The 21,345-nt window shown below is 38.4% G+C and overlaps 1 protein-coding gene across 5 annotated transcripts; it reads left to right on the plus strand.

Annotated features, from left to right (window-relative positions):
• LOC109715589 lies at positions 9,863–21,336 on the plus strand. 5 transcript variants are annotated; one of them, XM_020240687.1, is made up of 6 exons: positions 9,863–10,014; positions 18,610–18,733; positions 19,427–19,680; positions 20,186–20,264; positions 20,888–20,954; positions 21,060–21,336. In XM_020240687.1, the coding sequence occupies exons 2-6, from the start codon at positions 18,729–18,731 to the stop codon at positions 21,111–21,113; spliced, it is 459 nt and encodes a 152-aa protein (XP_020096276.1). In that variant the 5' UTR covers positions 9,863–10,014; positions 18,610–18,728; the 3' UTR covers positions 21,114–21,336. The 5 variants fall into 5 exon arrangements, with proteins under 5 accessions (XP_020096276.1, XP_020096277.1, XP_020096275.1 ...); XM_020240688.1 differs by having other exon boundaries at positions 19,422–19,680; positions 20,177–20,264; positions 21,060–21,326; XM_020240686.1 differs by having other exon boundaries at positions 20,177–20,264; positions 21,060–21,326.

Raw genomic sequence — 21,345 nt, forward strand, 5'->3', positions numbered from 1 at the left:
TCTTTTTCGACTTTTTTTTTTTTTTTAACTTCGTATCTGCATTTATCCTCAACAATTATCTATATCTATATTACAATAACAATTTGTATTATTATTTGACGATGCTCAAAGTCATAGCCACATAATATCAACCAACTGTTCTAAATGGCAACATGAATCCATTATATTCATAAAGAGAAAAATTTTGATAATATTCAATTAAATTTTGAAATAAATTATATATTCGACTCTTTGAATTCGTGTCGAAATTAATTAAAATATTTTGTGAAGAATAAGTAGAAGAAGACAGAATATTTGGATCGTTTGATTTAAGCCTTGGGTACCTAGATTTGAACTATTGTAATTTTTTTCACCATGCTATTAAATGCTGGGCTCCAATCCATAAAACATATAATATAATTTCTAGCAGGGTTTCTTTTTTTCATTTAGTTCTCTCAAAACTTTTTTTTCTAATATTCCTGACAAATTTATATATACTTGCATAAATAGTTTTTTTTTTTTTTTGCCACACGAGCGCCTATGTAGTGTTTTTAAGTTGAACACGGTGATTCAATTACCGTGTTTAAACAAGGTGATTGATTTATCGTGTTTTCTTTTATATTTTTTATAGTTCCCGAGTTAAAAAACGGAGTTGAAGTGTATATATGAATACGGTGATTCAATTATCGTGTTCAACTTAAAAATGTTAATGTTGCGTTCTCATGACAAATAGAGGGTCATGTGTCTGCAAATATAAATTTGCTAGAACTACTTGTAAAAAAAAAAAAAGTTTTGAGAGGGCTAAATGTGAAAAAGCCCTTTATAGTAAAATTGGTAAAATAAAATTAGTTTGCTTCTATCATACAAAAACATTGTTTTTGCTTTTTAAAAAGCATATGAACATAATCCAGCAAAATCTATCCTATACTGAACCTACCTCTCACCTACATATCTTTTTGATGATCTCTCCTTAAAGCGAAAGATACCTAAACCTTTTTTCTTTTTTTTTTTAAACCATTAATGGTGCTTCATGAAGCTAACTTTTACCTACCTAGTTCCACATACACTGATATGTGAAGTTTACTCCTATCGATGTGGATTACAGCAAAGCATAGAGTCTTCTAATTTGACTCTCTTTTTTTTTTGAGTTAATTTCATACATACGGTTTTCTGCAATTATAGTGAATTGCGTACAAATATATTTCTATAAAATTCAACTTTTATATGTTGTCCCTGTAAAAACACTGATGTTTTCAACTATGTCCTTACTGTTAAGACCCGTTAGAAAAAATTAGTTAACCATAGATAAAATACTCAACCATAGTTAGTTAATAAGGTGAATTGATCTTTTTGCCCCTCTTCGATTAAGAGTTGAGACTTTTGATGGGGCATATTTGTGATGACAAAAAGATTATTTCACTTATAAAATAAATAGTAATTTAATGGTAACAAGCCAGAGGGACATATTTAAAAATATTAGGACTTTTGCAGGAACAATGTATGAAAGTTTAACTTTATAGGAATATATTTCCAATTTACTATTTATTTTATAAGTGAAATAATCTTTTTAATGGTAACAAGCCAGAGGGACATATTTAAAAATATTAGGACTTTTGCAGGAACAATGTATGAAAGTTTAACTTTATAGGAATATATTTCCAATTTACTATATTTGTAGGGATCTGTATGAAATTAACCTCTCTTTATTTTTTTGGCTCTTTGTTGCCTAAATTTAGAAAAGCCAAATTTACATCTTATGATTTAACAAATCACTTAAAGGGATAATGGGAGGTGGCAGAGCATTGTAGTTTGCATGTTTGAGGATATTTTCTCAATGTGTGATGTTGTATTTGTGATATTGGGCGTTTTTTTGTGATTTAAAGTTTTATCAAATAATGGCTGGGATAGCCAGCAGTGTCTCGATTGTGGACGTTCGAGATCGCTGGAACTCTCTATCTCTTATCCCGGATGCCATCGCAAGAGCTAAAGAATTAACCAAGCTAGCGGCTACCTGGTGGGTTGTCTGGACCGAGCGAAACAGCTTTGTCTTCTCTTCGACTCTACCGAACGTTGTTAGAGCCTTGGATAGAGGCTCATCCCTGTCCAACTCCTGGATCTCGCTCCTGTAATCGTGCAACGTTGCCTTTTACTGTCTTCCCCCTCTCTCCCCCTGACTCCTCTTCTCGTCTTTGCTTTGTCTCTTTATTTCCTTTTATGTACCTCCCCTATGTTCTTTCTAAAGGAAGCCTAAGCTGCTTCCACCTTGTACGCTTAGTTCATTGCTCTTACTGAATGAAGCAGGTAGCGTGCTACCTTTTTCTCAAAAAAAAAGTTTTATCAAATAAGGTAGTTTGTTTATTGTCATATTTAGTATCTTTTGTAATTTGAAATTTTATTCAGTTTGAAAATTTTCTAAAGCTTTGGGAAAGGTCAGATTAAGCAGATTGGCATTAAAATTGACTCATACTATCTGGAGCACTTTAGTTGTTACGAGCTTTTTGGATTTGTACTTTGCCATGTTAGGAAATAGGTTCTAAGATAAGTAAAGAATCAAATCAAGAAAGAAAAAATAAATAATTGCAAAAATTTTCGAACCTTGAAGAAAAGAGGGCCAAAGGACTCTGAAGAACTGAAACACTCCATATGGTAGGAGTCGACCTTAACGCCGATCTTCTAGATCCTACCCTTCCCAAGAACCGCCTCTTCCTCAGCCACTCCTCCTCCTCTCTTCCTTTCTGCTGCGACCGCCGCCAGCACCACCCCTAGTACCCTAGTCCCGCACATGACAACTACTGCATGCGACCCTTTTATTTATACATGAAGAACTCTAATGCTCTAGTTGAAATACTGTACCACACAGTGCAATATAAGACTTGAACGAACAAAGTTTTGACTTATATGGCCTTTTTATTCTGAACAAGCTATAAATAGTACAACATAAGACTTAAAAAGTGTATATTTTGAACTTTTAGTATAGCATTAACCACAATAGTGCATACTGTATCAATACACGAAGAAAAAATAGTGCAATGCACGTCCTAAAGAGTGCAATTCTGTTGTGTAGTAATGCAACGACATGCATTTAAAACACCCTTAAGAAAAAGGTGAAAAGACTCTTATTACCTGTCGCTTTTTCTTCCCGAGGAAACAAGCTGTGACATTTACTTTATGATGCAAGAACATATCTCAAGAACTAAGCGTTATCGTAATTATATCAAATACGCTTTTTTACTATAAAAGTAAAACATGGTGCTAATATCCATAAAATAATGTTGCACTACAATTTCAACAAAGGGTGCAATGTAACTCCAAATAGTGTACTACTAGGAATATATAATAGTGCACTAATACCGGATAATAGTGCAATATAATCTATTCTTCCAAAATCCTGCCATTCTTCTTCTGTTTCTTTCTTGCTTTTGTATTGCAAAAGAGATTTCGTCTCCTTTAGGGCTTTTGTAGCCACTCATTTAAACCTTCTAAATGATTTTCTTTCTCTAGTCTCCTGCCCTCTTTTGCTTATTCCCACAAGTTACTAGCTTCTTTGCTTGATGTTGGGATTAGTGTTTTAATGGTGTAACAACTCAACGTGTACAACGATAGTGTTTTAGTAGTCTAACAATGATGAAATAGTGCAACACTGTTTCATCAAGTGCAATATTTGTAGTTCAGCCGTACAACCCTCATTTCCTTCCCTTAGTTTTTCTGCAAATGTAATAATTTTATTGGGTATGGTTCCCATCTCTAATATAAAAGGTCCCCCGCTATGAGCTATTCGAATAAATTTGAAATAAAATAGGGAGACATTTCCGAAAGAAAACCCATCATCTTCCCCTCTTCTCTCGCTTTCGTTTCAGCTATTGTAGGAAATATTTACACAATTAGTGCAGTTGTTGCACTCATACGTATGAAAATAATTTTTTATGCCTAATCAACACTTTACTGCAACTAAAATCATCCACAATTAATAGTATGTATAAGATATGAAAGAGACGTAATTTGTAATACACAGTGATTGAGTTGCACTGGTTAGTGTCTAGTTGCAATATTTATAGAAACGTTGCACTATTTAGAAAAATTGTTGCACTATTTAGAGATCCGTTGTACTATTACATTCGCCACGGAGAAAAAATTGCACTAGTTTAAATAATATTGCACCGTTTCGTATAACGTTGCACTACTTGTATGCCGTGTGATACCACTTTGCAAATAGATGGCTTGTCCTCCTCCCCTTGCTACCCTTGAACCCCTCTTCCTCCTCCACGTTGCTGTACTTCTTCAACTTCTCTTTTGCATACACTAAGTGCGGCGAATAGTATTAAAATAAGCACCGACGGGTTTAGAAATTGGGTAAGCAGCATAGGACGCTGGAGAGGGGATAGTCGGGAGAGCAGAAGAAGATTGACTACATTGCACTGTGAGCGAAAAGAGTTGCATTGGTATGAGGTACGTACTACACTACTTGGAGTGTTGTTGCACCATTATTTCTTTTGCTACCGGCATTATCTTCCTAATATAACTTCAAAATATTTATTTTGGAAAAACCGAACAGCAAATATCGGGGCTGGCAAATAGCGGGAACAATTTGGTTTGAATTTCGAAAACTAGGAGGTTGCGTAATCCAGCGTAGATTGCATTTAATGCCTGCCCAGGCCCCGTACAGTATAGTAGACGTATCTGAGAGGATATAGGACCGAATCTACAAAATGGTGAAAAAATAGGACCGAATCTACAAAATCGAAAAAAAGGCCTATTTTGCAAAATCGCAAAACTAGTAGATTTTTTATGCAAAAGGCCTTAAAACTATTATTTGCACTTTGTTCGCCTACTAGAAATTAACTTCTTCTTTTTTTTCCATTTCATATTTTCAATTTAGAGTAGAAATGTCAACCGATCAATTTTGGTGAACAATTTTTGAAAAATTTGAAACTAAACCTGAATAAAGAACCAAAATATGAGACTGCACGCGAACCCGACTGGGTACTAAAGTTAGAATATGAAACTGAACCCGAATAAGAAATAGAAAACTTGTACCCAAAATTGAAAATCAAACCCAACTATTTAATATACTAAATAGTAAATTAAGTGATTAATATATATTAATAATTATTAAAATAAATATAAAAAATATTATTTTATTTTATATTATATATGTAATAGGTTTTTATATAGATTTGGTTTTGGGTTCGAGTTCAGGATCGGGAATTGACAAAATTCAAAATCGAATCTGAATTAGTTGATTTTTCATATTTAATACCCATAATCATCATACTTATTTAATATCGGTTAAATCTGCCCTTTTCAGATTCCGCTTGGATAAAATCTCGGATATATATACCCATTGACATCCCTAATTCCGGAATATAGTTTTTATATTAAAAAAGCAAAACTGTAATAGCTGTAGCTCAATAAGGAATAGGTTTGAAATGTGCAATAGAATAAGGCCAATTTGCATAAAAAATCCACTTATTTTGGGCTTTTGCAAAACCGGGCCACCTTTTTCGTTTTTGCAGATTCGGTCCACTTTTTCAGCAAACTGACCAAAATACCCTTTTTACTTTTTCTCTTTCCTCTTTCTCTCTCCTCTTCGTTTCTCTCGTTCTTTTTTTTTCTCGCCGGCAGAGCGGAGGCGGAAACGGTCCGTCTCGCCTCTCACCCTCATTCTCTAGCCCTCGCCCTCGCCCTCGCCCTTGCCCTCGTCCACGCACCCCCCACCTTCCTCGCCTCCAACCCCGCCAAGGCCGCGCCGCGATTTTTTTTTTTTTTTTGCTTTTTTCTTTTCTTTTCTTCTCCGACTCTTCTCCACCGTCTCCGACGACGATGCCTCTCTCGTCCTTCTCGTCCTTCCCCGCCCTTCTCATCTCTCCCTCTCCCTCATTCTCTGCCGCCTCCGACGACGATGCATCTTCGCCGGCGCCGACGTCGACACCGTGGAGGTCACTGCGGCGCTACAGGCTCGGAGCGGGGGTCCTTAGCGGTGTCGTCGCCGGCACCGTGGCTGTTGGCAGAGAAGGGGACAAAAAAAAATTATAGAAAAAAAAAAAAAAAAAAATAAAGATAAAAAATTATATAAAAAGAAGGATGAACATCAAATTGTATCGTTAACTGCAAAAAAAATTATAAGTTGCACTATTTAAGATGTAAACTGCAGCTTTAAGATGAAAACTACACTCTTTAAACGAAAATTACACTCTTTGAGAAATATTTACACTGTTTCTCTTCTTATTACACTCTTTCAGATGTAAACTGCATCCATTAAGATGAAAGTTACACTCTTTAAACAAAAGTTGCACTGTTTCTCCTCTTGTTGCACCATTTCTCCTCTTGTTACACTATTTTTTATCTTAAACTGCACCCTTTTAAGAGATATTTATACTGTTTCTCCTCTTGTTGCACCATTTCTGTGTAAATAAGAGGAGAAATAGTGCAACAAGAGGAGAAACAGTGCAAGAAGAGAAGAAACTGCACTGTTTTAAGAGATATATATACTGTTTCTCCTCTTGTTGCACCATTTCTGTGTAAACAAGAGGAGAAATAGTGCAACAAGAGGAGAAACTGCACTGTTTTAAGAGATATATCTACTGTTTCTTCTCTTGTTGCACTGTTTCTCCTCTTGTTGCACCATTTCTGTGTAAACAATAGGAGAAATAGTGCAACAAGAGGAGAAACAATGCAATAAGAGGAGAAACTGCACCCTTTTAAGAGATATTTATACTGTTTCTCCTCTTGTTGCACCATTTCTGTGTAAATAAGAGGAGAAATAGTGCAACAAGAGGAGAAACAGTGCAAGAAGAGAAGAAACTGCACTGTTTTAAGAGATATATATACTGTTTCTCCTCTTGTTGCACCATTTCTGTGTAAACAAGAGGAGAAATAGTGCAACAAGAGGAGAAACTGCACTGTTTTAAGAGATATATCTACTGTTTCTTCTCTTGTTGCACTGTTTCTCCTCTTGTTGCACCATTTCTGTGTAAATAAGAGGAGAAATAGTGCAACAACAGGAGAAACAGTGCAACAAGAGGAGAAACAGTATAAATATCACTTAAAAGGATGCAGTTTAAGATAAAAAATAGTATAATTTTCGTTCAAAGAGTATAATTTTTATCTTAAAGCAGCAGTTTACATCTTAAATAGTGCAACTTATAATTTTTTTTGTAATTAACGATGTAATTTCATCTTCATCCTTCTTTTTATATAATTTTTTATCTTTATTTTTTTTTTCTGTTTTTTCTATAATTTTTTTGTCACCTTCTCTGCCAACAGCTACGGCGCCGGTGACGGCGCCGGTGACGACGCCGCTAAGGACCCCCCGCTCCGAGGCTGTAGCGCCGCAGTGACCTCTACGGTGTCGACGTCGGCGCCGGCGAAGATAAATCGTCGTCGGAGGCGGCAGAAAATGAGGGAGAGGGAGAGATGAGAAGGGCGGGGAAGGGCGAGAGGCGTCGTCGTCGGAGACGGTGGAGAAGAGTCGGAGAAGAAGAGAAAAGAAAAAAGCAAAAAAAAAAAAGTCGCGGCGCGGCCTTAACGGGGTCGGAGGCGAGGAAGGTGGGGGGTGCATGGACGAGGGCAAGGGCGAGGGCGAGAGCATGAGGGTGAGAGGCGAGACGGACCGTTTCTGCCTCCGCTCTACCGGCGAGAAAAAAAAAAAAACGAGAGAAACGAAGAAGAGAGAGAAAGAGGAAAGAGAAAAAGTAATAAGGGTATTTTGGTCAGTTTGCTGAAAAAGCGGACCGAATCTGCAAAAATAAAAAATGTGGCCCGATTTTGCAAAAGCCCAAAATAAGTGGATTTTTTATGCAAATTGGCCATAGAATAATAGCTGATAAATGCATGATGCACAAATGTACAAAATGCATCGTTTGCAGATAATAATTTATTCTCTAAAATAGTGAATATATATATAGCGACCAAAATGAAATTGTTGTAACACTTCAAGAATGATCTATAACAAATTGAAAGTTCGGATACCAAAATAAAACTTGACTGAAAGTTTGTGGAGTCTGAAGGATGTCAATGAGTTAGATTCGGGATAGATTTTCGAACTGAACTAGATTATCAAAGCCAAAATCTGAACCCAAAATCGACTACCAAAATCAAAATTTGAACACAAATCTGAAACCGTTAGGTTTTGAGAATTCATAATTAAAATCACAGAGGGCCAAATTGAATCATAGGATAACAAAGTAAAAATGCACTAAACCACGAGAGGCCAAATCGATGTTTACCCTAGATTTTTATATATTGTTCGATTTCGAGTTCAGGTTTGTGTTCAGGTTGGGGTCGGGTATAAATAAAAAACATATCTAAATCCGAATAAATTGGATTTTTATATTTTATAGGTAAAAAAATATATAAATATTTGCCACGCCAATGACCTATTTGAATTTGACTATCTAATCTTTAAAACTTTTGATTTTACCATTTGTTTCTTTAATTTATTTGATTTAAATTAGTTAGTGACTCTTTAATGTCAAAATATAAATTCATCGGATTTAGTTTCTTTATTCGTGCAATTTACATAACAATAAATTCATTGAAATTAGTAATTATCTTAAATTTTATTTCTGAAGAGCCATCAAATTATTGAAATCAAACAAATTAAAAAGTTGGGTACTAAAATCAAATTTTAAAAAATTGAATAGTTGAATCAAAATAGTCTATAGTTTAGATAAGTTTTAATTTTTTTTATTATACCCATAATAAAAACCGTGCCGGTTTAACCTAAGATATATCCGTGATACGAATTGGTAAAGCTCCTGCTCTAATGCATCCGAAATGGGACGGTAAATAAAGACAAAAAATAAAAAGAAATAATTTGCTCCGAATTCTCTTCGATCTATTAGAAAAAGGTGCCGAAGATGAAAACCTTTCCCTTTTTTTTTCTCAAAAATTTCTCAAATTTGTTCCATTTGATTCCGGATTAAAAAAAAGAAAAAAAAAAAAGAAAAAAAAAAAAACCTGAATCCACCTGACCACCTGAATCCACCTGACCAGGTTAGGAACGGCCTCGGATTCGAGGATAGCCGTAAACGTCGACATCCCCGCCAGTCGGTGCGAGTTACCGCCCCAATCCGTGTCCTGCGGCTCCCAACAGCGCCCGCGTGTCTGGGCCCCACCGACATTTCCCCAATAACCAATCAACCACACGATCACACAAGGACTTTTTTTTTTTTTTTCCCTGAAGAAATCATAAAAAATATTGTAATCATAAATGACCCTGTTGAAAATATATTTGGCTTATTAAATAAAATAGAGTTGGGGTAAAAACACCTATTGGGATATACTTTTGCTTCTCAAGTAGGATCGTAACGGAATATTACGTGCGGACAGGATAGTTTTCATTGTACTTTTTTACCGCACAGAACGTAATCTTTCCGCAATCCTGAATGAAGTCTGAATAGTCTTTTTTTTTGTCGTGTGTTTAGATCTTTTACTGCTTTCATAAAAGTGTCGTGAATCATTCACCGTTTTTTTGAAGATTGTTTGTTATAATTTTTTAAATTTTTTAAAATCGTATCGGATTTGTTGATGTGTTTATATGACTGTTAGAATTATATATAGAAAATAAAAAAAAAAAGATTGTTAGGATTATATGTAGATTGTTAAAATTTTTTTTTAATTGTTAGGATTTTATGGATTGATTATTATGATTTTTTTTTTATTATTAAGATTGTATGTGATTTGTTGAAATTTTTATGTACTTATTAGGATTACTGATGAATAATTTACTGTCATGGTAGAAAATTATAAAGACGGTAAATAATATACCATTTTTAAGAGAAAATTTTATCGTGGCCGCTAGGTGGCAAAAAAAAAAAAGAAAAAGAAAAATTAGTATGCCAAGTTTTTTTTATAAGGTTATTTATATAATTAAAAAGTTTTATAGGGTTATTTTGAAAAAAATTCCTCACACAATCACCGTCCTACAAATCCTTCCCTGCCACTCTAATCCCATTCTCTTCTTTCTCTCTCTCCTCCCCATTTTCTCTGGTCGGGCGATTCAAGACGAATCCCAGTGTCCGTGCCAACCCTAAGGTAAGGGCTCCAACATCTTCCCCCTCAATTCCCCATTTCGGTATACGCTCGATTCATGAGTAAACAAATTCTTGTTTAGATGGTTGTTCTCTTTGATTCGATCTTCTTTCTTGTTGTCTACGTAGAGTGGTTACGCGCTTTTGTAAGTTCAGTTGTTGAGAATTATGGTTTAGTTTGCTTAATTGGTTTGATGATGCTGCGCGTAATGTAAGAGAATTTGATGCATTTGTTTAGGCCTCGTTTGGATAATTGTAGAATTGGAGCTGTGTACGGAACACCTGATTGCAGGGATATCCTGATTAATGTCCATATGATGGAGTTTTCTGATTAAAGTCCATGGTGTTGTTAAGGTTATGTCAGGATGTTTCTTAAAGCTAATTGTACTATGTATTTGTGTGAAAGGGTGCAAATGTTGAGATTCTTGAGAATTGTTATGTACTCTCTGAATGTTGCCTTATTGAGATTGTGGAACCTTAGAATGATCGAATTAAGGTGGTATTTGTTTTTCCAAGTGTCTCCGGAATGTTGCATTTGGAGTTCATTTCAAGTGGTGGACACCCATTACTTACGGTCTATCTCTAGCCAAGGATCTAAGTGCCCATGGGCCGTATCGTGCCAATAAGATATCAGCACGATACAGCCCCTGTGCCGATGACAAAGCTCAATACCCTCTTTTCTTTAAATTAATAAGTAATTTTCTCTATAAAATTTTGAAAAATTCATAAAGATCAATTAGAATATTTTGTTGCTAAAGAAAATTAATATTTCATGCCATTATGTGTTGGTACACATGTTTATTTTTTTGATCAACACGCATCGTATCGTACCATACCATGCTGACAAGTTTTCGGCATAATCCCGTGCTATGACACTTAAATCCTTGATCTCTAGTTTAAATTATCTTCCAATACAATTACCTAGTTTGCTGGCCTTCCTCTTTCATCCACTGGGTTGTGCAGCTTTTCCTCTCATTCCTTTTATTCAAAGGTGGGAGGTTATGGGGGGACCCTTTTGTTCAGCAGATTGCAAAAGAAATCCTGAAGGTGACAGAGAACTCCCCCAAGAAGTCTTATAAAGAGGCCCTCATCCAACCTTCTCCACATTCTAGTCCAACACTACCTTTCCCTTCTCCTAGGTGAAACAACCACTCTCTTTAGTTTCAAGAGCAGGTGCACCCCACGCTAGCCCCGACTAGGAGTAAATTTTTCTTTAAAGGAAGGTGCTATAGGTGTCTAGCGAAGGATCATCGGATCCACGAGTGTAGAGTAGAGACCCTATCCGGTATTCCAGGTGCTTCAAAACTAGTCATATTGTGCGAAACTGCCATAGTCGCAGATCCCTTTCCCTCGCTAAGATGCATAGGGCTATGCAGTTTCGTCCCCCTTCCAGGAAGGTGTTCATCCCCCTCACGGAAGGCTTCCATACTCGCTAGCAAAAATGTCAGAACGCCGTACTCGCTAACGTCATTGGCTCGTCGAGACTCGGACATTTTTCTCAGGATACGATCGCAAATGACTTCGCTAACAGTTTTGTCGGGGTATGCAACGATTTCCTGGTTGCTCGACATAGCGACAGGGACTTAGTTATTTTCCTCCCTCTCTAGGTGCGACCTTAGGTCTAGTTAGACGAGGGATTGTTTTTTTCCTCACTGTCAACTGCTATGTTACGTTTGGAACCCGTACAGGGACGCCACACGTTCTCGAATCACCTGCAAAGCTTGGATTAAGTTGATAGATTTGTCGTTCGAATGTTGGTCCGAGGCAAGAGTCGCAGCTATTGTCAACAGGTTCGGTCGCTACCTCTGTGCTGACGATAAGAGTGCCAATATGAAAGACTTAATCGGGTTTAGATGCTAGATTGCGGTCGACGACCTTGCTGAAATCCCAGAAAACTTGGCAATTACTATAGGAGATATTGTCGTGTCCTTTATTGTCCACCTGGAGAGCACGACCCCGTTTGGAGGGGATGACCGCGGAATCCCCTTTGCTGGAGATGACCCAAACGAGGGTGGAGATCAAACAGATTCGCTGGATCGACGGCTAGGCCGGAAGGTTGATAACCATGGCGGGGGCGCGGGTGACAGCTACTCAAGAGAGGGAGATGCTTCTGGAAAAGAAAGGCAAGATGATACCTGGAACTCGTTTGAAATCAGAGATCGAAGGCGGACTACGGCTTCGGACTCCCAAGATGTTCAGTGTCGGCCGGTGGACCTAGGCAAAGGCACGGTTCAGCTAGCCGTCGGAGCGGATGTGGTTTTTCCTAATTTTCCAGCAGGCGGTGCGTGATGGCCTAGTGGCTCGCTCCCCAATACTTGCCGGATTGTGGAAGACTCTCAATGGCCTCCCATACTCATCGGTGTGCATGCGATGAATAGTTGTGCTCCCATACCCATCGTGATAAAGGAAAAGCGGCTGTTGACCTGATCGATCTGGAAGCAAATGCGGACATCAAGGAGCACAACGCTTCAGCGCTAGGTGGCTCCTTTTTTCGCAGATCGGTGAATCGGCACGTTCCTCGAGCGGGGTGTCACCAAGGAGAGAGCTCCAGGTCTCACAGCGGAGGGATGAGGCCTAGACGCTCCGGTACGGCTTCCCTAGCCTCGGCTCTTGTGGTGTGGGAGCTCGAGATGGCTTTCGTGACGAGGGGGTCTGAGACGGAAGGATGCCCGATGCAGACCCCGCTGTTTCCTGTAGATAATAAGAGATGGGATCCAATCCTAGGATGTTCTTGGAGGCAGTTGGCCCGTTCTGATATATGGGCTCCCCATCTTGTAGGCTCAAAACTTGATCAGGACGTGGGTCAGCTTGTTGTGAAGGATATCTTGCCTCGGGTGGATGTGGACTTTCTGGTGGGCTCCTAAACAGAACCTAATGCATTGGGATTATTTCTTTCAGTATCTAGTTTCGGAAATTCAAGCTATCTGCTACATGATCCATACTTAGACTCAGTTGGACTAGTCGTTCTGACCGGGGGCGTACTTTAATCTAGTCGTGCCATTCGGTTCTCGGCTTGTTGGGGACTCGCAAGGCGGGCTACTAACGTGGCGCCGCCTCTCACTGAGCCGCGCTGTTGTTTGTTGGAGGGTGCACTTGATTGCAATGACCACCACCAGGGTTTAGAATATAGTTTGGCACCCCCAACGGCAGCGACGGCCACAGTCGGTACGGTTTTGGGAGAAGTGGCCGAACTTTCTCCTCCCACCAAGAAGAGCACTCGTAAGGTGAGGAATGAGCATATACTCATGATGGATAGGGCTATTTCGCGCAAAGTGCTGCTTAGAGAAGGGACGACTCGGGAACTGCTGGACATGAGTACCATGAGCGCACATGGGAAGAGTAAAGGTGCCCCATCTAACGGGTACAGTAAAACCAAGAAGAAAAGCTAAAAGTGCGGGATTATTATGAGCGATGATGACCTCTGTAGTTTTATCGATTTCGTTACGGCCTCAGCTCAGGCCCTTGCTAGCTATAGAGTGTTTTTGATGTTTTCTTGTGTTTCCATGTTTCAAATCTGTAGTTGGAATATCAGGGATCTAAACGACTTGGGTAAAAAGGGTGTAGTGAAGTTTGTCGTCTCTAAGTTTAGGATATGTGCTTTGTCTACAAGAAACTAAAGTGGACACTGTGTCTCGTTGTTTTCTACGATTGCTCGTGGGATCATACTTCGATAAATGTCAATTTATCAAATCAAAAAGTGCGACAGGAGGGACTATTACCTGTTGGAGCTCTCACGACTTCTCGTGTGGAGAAGTGATTGTTCGAAACTTTTTCCTTACTATCTGACTGAAACACAATGCCAGTAACACTGTTTTTTACCTAACGAACGTGTATGGCCCCTCTACGTGGAATGGAAAGTCTGAATTTTTAACGAACTAGCTGAACTGAAAATAGCCTGTGGAGGACTGTGGGCCATGTGCGGTGATTTCAATCACCAGAAATCTTGACGAGAGGGGGGCTGGAAGTTGGTGCGAAGGGCTAATGGCTATGTTTACTGATCTTTTAAACGAATTGGGACTAATTGACCTACCGCTGGGTAATCAGAAGTTCACGTGGTCCAACATGCAAAACTGCCCATCCTTGGCCAAGTTAGACCGGTTTCTCATTTCCACGGAGTGGGACCAAGCCTTTCCTTTGTCGAAAGCTTTAGCAGTCCCGAGAATTACGTCCGACCATTCTTCGATACTAGTTTTTATTATGGATATAAAACCTCGCCGTTTATTCAGATTCAAGGAGGTCTGGCTAGCTCGAGAAGATTTTTGCAACCTAGTGACTGTATGGTGGGAGGAAATGTCGTGTAAAAATTCTAGTGTCCTAACCTTAGTTGCTAAACTAAGACATTGTCGTAAAAGGATCAAGGAATGGTGTGCCATGAACTTTTATGCTATCTCGAGGACGACAATGGAACTGTTTGAAGAGATACAGAAACTTGATGTGCTGGAGCAGCACCAAAATCTAACAGCTCAGCAGATTGACAGACGAAAACAACTGAAGACTCAGTTGACAAAAGTGATCCTCAACGAGGAGATACTTTGGAAGACGCGAGCCAGACAACATTGGTTAAAAGAGGGAGACGGTACCATGAAATTCTTTTATGCAATGGCAAATGGAAGAAGACGCAATAATGGCATTGGGGTTGTTGAAGATGAAGGCAAGACAATCTATAAAGAGGAAGATAAAAAGGATTATTTTTACTTGAAATTCAAAGAGTTATTTGCTCCAAATGAGTCTGAAAGGCTGTTGACAGGGGATTGGAGTGGCCTTTTTACGGATAAACCGTTGCTAAAGCATAACCACCTCACTAGGCCTTTCTCTTTGGAAGAGGTTAGAAACGCTACCTTCCAGTTAGGTGGAGATCAAGTGCCAGGTCCTGACGGCTTTAACATGCAGTTCTTCTAAAGGTTTTGGGATGTAGTTAAGGCAGATCTCTTCTACACTTTTACAGATTTGTTCGCCGATTCTCTAAACTCTAGACCTTTGGATTACTCGTACATCTGCCTAATTCCGAAGAAAGATGGAGCCAAAACAACTAATGATTTTAGGCCTATTAGCCTCATTAATAGAGTCCAGAAGATTATTTCCAAGGTTCTTGCTAATAGACTCGAAGGGGCGCTAAAAGACGTCATCTCTCCATCTCAAACTGCTTTTCTAAAAGATAGATCGATATTGGACTCCTTTGTAACCGCTATGAGATTGTTAACTAGTGTTCAAAAACGGAGTGGGAAAGTGATGGCATTAAAGTTGATTTTGAGAAAGCATACGACAGAGTGAGCTGGGGATTTCTTCAAAAAATCATGATGTGGCTTGGGGCAAATCAGCTATGGTGCGAGTGGATCGACCAATGTATTTTCAATGCCAAAATTGCCATTCTAGTTAACGGGGTCCCTTCCAAATGGATCAAAACCAAAAAGGCCTACGTTAGCGCGATCCTCTCGCTCCATGCCTTTTTATTCTGGTAGCGGAAGGTCTAGCGAGATTGATGGAAAATGCAGTTAGCAATGCCTTGGTAAGAGGAGTTGGCCCAAACAGGGATTGTAAGGTTGCATTTATCCAGTATGCCGATGATGCAATCTTCTTTTGTTAGGCTAAGAGCAGACAAGTGAGGAACCTCTTTGTTATGTTGTATATTTTCGAGTGGGCCTCAAGTTTGAGCAGACAAGTCTGAGCTTTTCTATCTGGGTAGGATCGACCAACTTGGTGAACGGTTAGCAGATATTCTAGGTTGTAAATTGAGGTCTTTTCCGATACGCTACCTCGGGCTCCCCCTCTTGAATAGGCAACTAAGTAAACCGTATTGGTGGCCAATCATGGGTAAACTCGAGAAACAGATTGAAGGATGGCAAGCTAAACTTTTGTCTCTTGGTCGTAGGCTGATACTGGTAAACTCTGTCCTTATGAACCTACCTCTTTACTTCTCTGTATTCAAAGCACCCAAATGAGTTATAAAATGAATTGAAGCACTTGTGAGGGCTTTTTTCTGGAAAGAGAGGAGCGTTGTAGCTGGACATTGCTTGGTGAGCTGGAAAATGATATGTCGGAGCAAAAAAGAGGGGGGTCTAGGGGTCAAGGACTTAGAAGCAATGAATGTTGCTTTACTAGCAAAGTGGTAGTGGAGGTTTCTCTTAGATAAGCCCTCGCAATGGGGCGGTTTTATCAGAGGTGTTTACTATTCTAGAAGGAAACCCCTTAGGGAAGGAGTATCCTTTAGACCTTTCTCCCAGTAGTGGTGAAGTGTTCTATAGACCAGGGACATCTTCAGGTGTGGTATTTCTTATACGATAGAGGACGGTAGCAGTGTCAGTTTTTGGATGGACAGATGGAGTGGCCAAATGTCCCTGCGGTCACTCTTTTCTAGAATTTTTAGTGAGGTAGCATCAAAAAATCATATGGTCAGAGATTGTTTTGGAAGAAACGGCTGGAAGTGGCATAAGATTTTGCAGGGCTCTACTCTAGGATCCCAATTCGATAGTAAATCAATATTGGAGCTGAAGAAGCTACTAGCCAACATTACTTTGACGGACAACCGAGGCGAAGCCAGATGGAGATGGAATTTAATAGAAATGTTCACGGTTAAAGATGGAGATGGAATTTAACAGAAATGTTCACGGTTAAATCACTTTATAACTTCTTGCAGAATGGCGGTGTCCATGCAAGGAGGTTTATTTAGTTGTGGAAGATCAAAACTCCCTTGAAAGTAAAAAATTTTCGGGTAGCTGGTACTAAAACATAGGGTACTAACAAGAGATAATCTGTTGAAAAGGGGATGGACATGAGAGATGAGTTGTGTGCTCTGTATGGAAGAACCTGAGACGGTTGACCATCTTTTCGCTAGTTGTTGTTTCTCAAGAGTGCTGATGGAGTGCTTTCTGTCAAGCAAGCGATTTCTAAGTACCTGCTCTTCAACCGGTGTGCTCTCGAACGCTAGCAACGTTAAGTAGGGCACTGTAGGGAGAAGGGAATTATCAACCATTGTTACAGTCTGGTGGGCTCTTTGGTTGGAGCGGAATAGAAGAATTTTTGATAACAGAAAAGTAATGTTGAGACAATTGTTGATGGATTTACGCTCTTGTAGGAATCTTTGGGAGTTGCATTGCCTTTAGTTAGTTTTTTTTTTTTTTTTTTCCCTACGAACCCTTGTTGCTTAATTCACCTTCTTATTGAATGAAGCGGTAACATGCTACCTTTCTCTCCAAAAAAAAAAAAAAAAAACCCCATGGGGCATCTTGTTGATGTAGGAACCTCCACCACCCCTTCATCTTTAGAGCCTCAATTTGCAATTTAAAATTTATATGACTTGAAATCCTCCCATTTCTTTCGGCCGACACGTAACTCTCTAATTAACGAAGCAATGTCCACCGTTGATTGAATTTTGGCCTTTCCACAAGAAAACTCTTCTAATCTTTTTTGGCCCAATTTGGAATCATGAAGATTGAAAGAAACTAAGAGGAGATTGAGGAGAGGGATGAATTGCTAAGTGCTAATTGTCCACATCTTTAGAGTAGCTTTCCTTGCCATTCGGCAAGGCGCTTTTCTGTTTTGTCAATAAGGGGAAGATAGTGTTGCTTGTTTACTACATAAAGGGAAAAGGGGAGGCCAAGTTAGGATATGAGGAACTTCTTCTGCAACCACAGATGCTTGCCAAAAGTTCACCCAGGTTATTAATTCTTCCAATGGGTGGTATAAGAGGTTTTTAAGAAATTAATAGCTAAGCCCGAGCAATTACCAAATCCTAGTAGCAGCAGTTTGGTGTCATTGCAAGCTTCAGGAGTGCGTGGGAGGAAAAGGAGTGAGTTGTTGGCCAAGTGTAAGAGCAGTGTGTTATTTCCTGTCAGACCCACACTTGTGATTTGGCCCAAGTTTACAGCTTAGATTAATATCTTTTGGACCAGGTCCACAACAAGGATGAATTCGAAAGGTAATGGTTGGTTCCCTTCCCACAGTCCTCTCTTACCATAGAAGTATGTTGCCGGCACTCCATGTAGAAAGATTGAAGTTAGCTCTGAATGTAGTAGTGCTGCAACCCAATTGATCCATTGTTGTCGAAAGCCGCGAGGTAATAGGAGATCTAGTAAGAATCTCCACGAGACTATATCAAAAGCCTTTTCGAAGTCCAATTTAAGCAGTATAGCATCTTTTTTTTCTTGTCAAGCAATGATGTAGGAGCTTATGAGTTGACAGGAAATTGTCAATTATATATATATCTTCTTTACAAAAGCACTCCGTGATGGCAGTCGATTAATTGTCCCAAAAATGGTTGAATTTTTATAACCAATAATTTCGAAATAATATTTGAGAGAGCGAGCGTGTAGCCAATAATTTTATATTTTTTTCCAATAATGGGGACAAGGAGTTGTTGATGTTATCTTTTTAGTTAATAACTTACCCCATTTCGTTGTAGTTTATAGTATAAAAAGACACATAGGATTCTTTCCCGCTTTTGTTATTTTTCTCCTGGTAGAAATAATTGATTGACGTATTTCTACTCGCAGGTACAGAAAGCAATTGTCCATATCTTTATAAGTGCATAATGTTCTCTAAGAAATGTATTCATGATTATTTCAAGCTGCTTGATGTTTTGATACTAATTCCTAATGAACAGGAAAAGGGGCTTCCAGCTTTATATTTACTGGAGCCATGAAAACCTGCCTTTGTGAAATAGATGGCTATTTAAACAAACTAAATGGTTGATCTTGTTGAAGGGGCCCTTCATTAGCTTGTATGGGGTAGGTGCTTCTCATTGCTTGAATAGAAAAAGCATCAGCTCACTAGTATGTTATTGCCCATTTGGCTTTACTTCTATAGTTGATTCTTTACTCTAAAATGTGGCAGCTAAGCATTTGGCAAACAGTAGCTTTGGAGCTTCTGTTATGGCAAGAAGCTGAAACAAGCTTCTAGGCTCCAAAATTTTTTTGAAGCTTCTGCTTCCACTATAGCAACAAGCCAATGGGGAGATTTTTTTTAATTAAAAAGCCCTCGGTGCTTCCTCAAATAGCTCTAAAAAGAACTACAGAAGTTCTAGCTAGCTCAAAATGGGCCATAAGTGTAGTTTTCGTTAGGTAAAGACATACGGACCTTATCAGAATGTGGACTTCAAAATATTTACTACCTAACTTTTTTTTTTTGTCAAGACTTGAAGATCACTTTTTGACAGAAGTTCTCTAACGTAATGGAATATAATGTTACTTGAGGAGTATTTTACAGGAGAACTTAACTTTATCTTTGGAAATAAAAAAAGAATGAAACATTAGGTCATAAAACAAAATCTTGTAAAGCCCAAATACCTATTTCAATATGACAATATTTTAGGTAGGTCTATGTTGATCTTTTGGTTATGCATTAGTTTATATGTTCAGTACTGATGATTTGAGCTGTTCGCATTTGTAGCACTTCTCATTTTTCATCTTCATGCAGAGCAGTAGCTGTGTTGGAGGCTTAGCTAAACACCGATCACTTTCTGATAAAAACCTAGGAGTAACTCAAAGGAGGAAATTTGGCCAAGCATCCAAAGGCAAGAGACGGCAATGGTTTTCGAGTCCGGAGGCAATGGAGAATAATAGCATCACCATTTCTCATTCATTTGAAGCACACATCTCTTCCGGCCCCACTTGTGCTAATGAAAACATCAAGATTTCAGAGGAAAATGGGAACAGTTCTTTGTTTGTCAACCAAGGTCTGATCATTTGCCTTGTTGGGAAGTATTGTAGTTAAAGAGATGGTCAATTTCATAATTTAGTCCCTAAAGTTGGTTCGGGAATTCAATTACGTTCTTAGAGTAGCAAGTGGAATGATCAAGTCCCTGAACAAGATTCATGTACTAAGTCATTGCGGTTGGAACATTGAGAATGAAATTGAAATCAAGATTAAGATGGCTTTGACCATACAACTAATTAACTCTTAAATAACGATTCACCTAATGCTTGTAAATCCATTAGAGTAGTTAAAAAGAAAAAGCAATTGTTTCAGTATTTGTTTGGCTTTTTCAGATGGGATATATGGATTTACAAGCATTAGGTGAATCGTTATTTAAGANAGACTTTATCCTTTTTTCTTTTTTTTTTGCCTTTTGTCATTTAGTTGTCGCATGAGAAGATGATTTTTTTAATGTTTTTCTTTGTCAGTTACCTCAAAATTACTTGCAATGAATATTCACTTCTTGATTTTTGTAGCTGTTGTAGCTTGGAATGAGATGAGGAAAGAGTGGATAGGAGATCAATCTAGAAAACCTCGCAGAGCTCCAAGAGAACCAATTATAAGGTGAGGCAGTTGCTCCCATTTGCTGAGGCAGTTGCTCGCTCCCATTTGCCATTTGAAGTTAGAGAATTAATCCACACTCTAACCCTTTCTACTGTCAATTACACCAATGAACATAAAACTTTTGGTAAAGAAAAAACCATACGAACCTTACCTGAACTGTATTTTTTTTCGAAGTGGGTACTTAAAAGATTTTTTTATTTTTTAACACCTAATCTTGCAATGTGTTTGGCTTAACTATCTCTTAAACAGAACTTAGCAGTGTTTTATTAACTTTCTCTGAGAATATAAAAATATCATCGGGGAACATTTTTTTACTCAAACGGAATATGTTGAACCATAATCCTAATAGAATTTGACGGTATTATTTTTGACGGAATATTATGTAACCTATAATACAGAATTTTCTGTTTCTTGACATAATATTTTGCAACTTTTTTTTTGACGCAAACTGTTAGGGTTTAGCAAAACTTGTGGAATTTTAGGAATCAAAAGTAACAAAAGGTTTCAAATTTTAGGTAATCATTTCTATGGTTCAGGTAAGAAGCATACATTTTCATCATTAACTTTTATTCCCTATCTCACACTTTGCTGCACAATCTACTCCAACTGATCATTTCTTTCAGCTGGTGTACAACATATGATGATCTCCTATCAACCAGTCAGCGTTTTCCGCAACCAATTCCATTATCTGTAAGATATATAGCATAGATTTTGCTCAATTTTTTCCGTACTACAACTGGTTCTATACATCTGCTTTTCTCGCAAAATTTTCATTCAACTTTTGAACTTCTACAGGAGATGGTAGATTTTTTGGTCGACATATGGCAAGAGGAAGGGCTTTACGATTAGAGCGAGCACCTTCTTAACTACAGTTGTAGCTTCGTGTACTGTTTTGAAATCGATTTCATGTTTATTTTTCATACGTGTAGCTTCAGAAGCTCTGATGTTGTCGAGAAAGTTTGCGTTCGTTTGCGTGGAAATAGTGTCTCGAAGCTTTTGATCCTTGTTCTTTGGAATATCATTACATGAATGAAAATACTCTGTTAGATACTATCATCGCAATTGCTGTTTATATGTGCCG

This window comes from Ananas comosus, linkage group 9 (genome assembly GCF_001540865.1).
Source record: "Ananas comosus cultivar F153 linkage group 9, ASM154086v1, whole genome shotgun sequence".
Lineage (NCBI taxonomy): Eukaryota > Viridiplantae > Streptophyta > Magnoliopsida > Poales > Bromeliaceae > Ananas > Ananas comosus.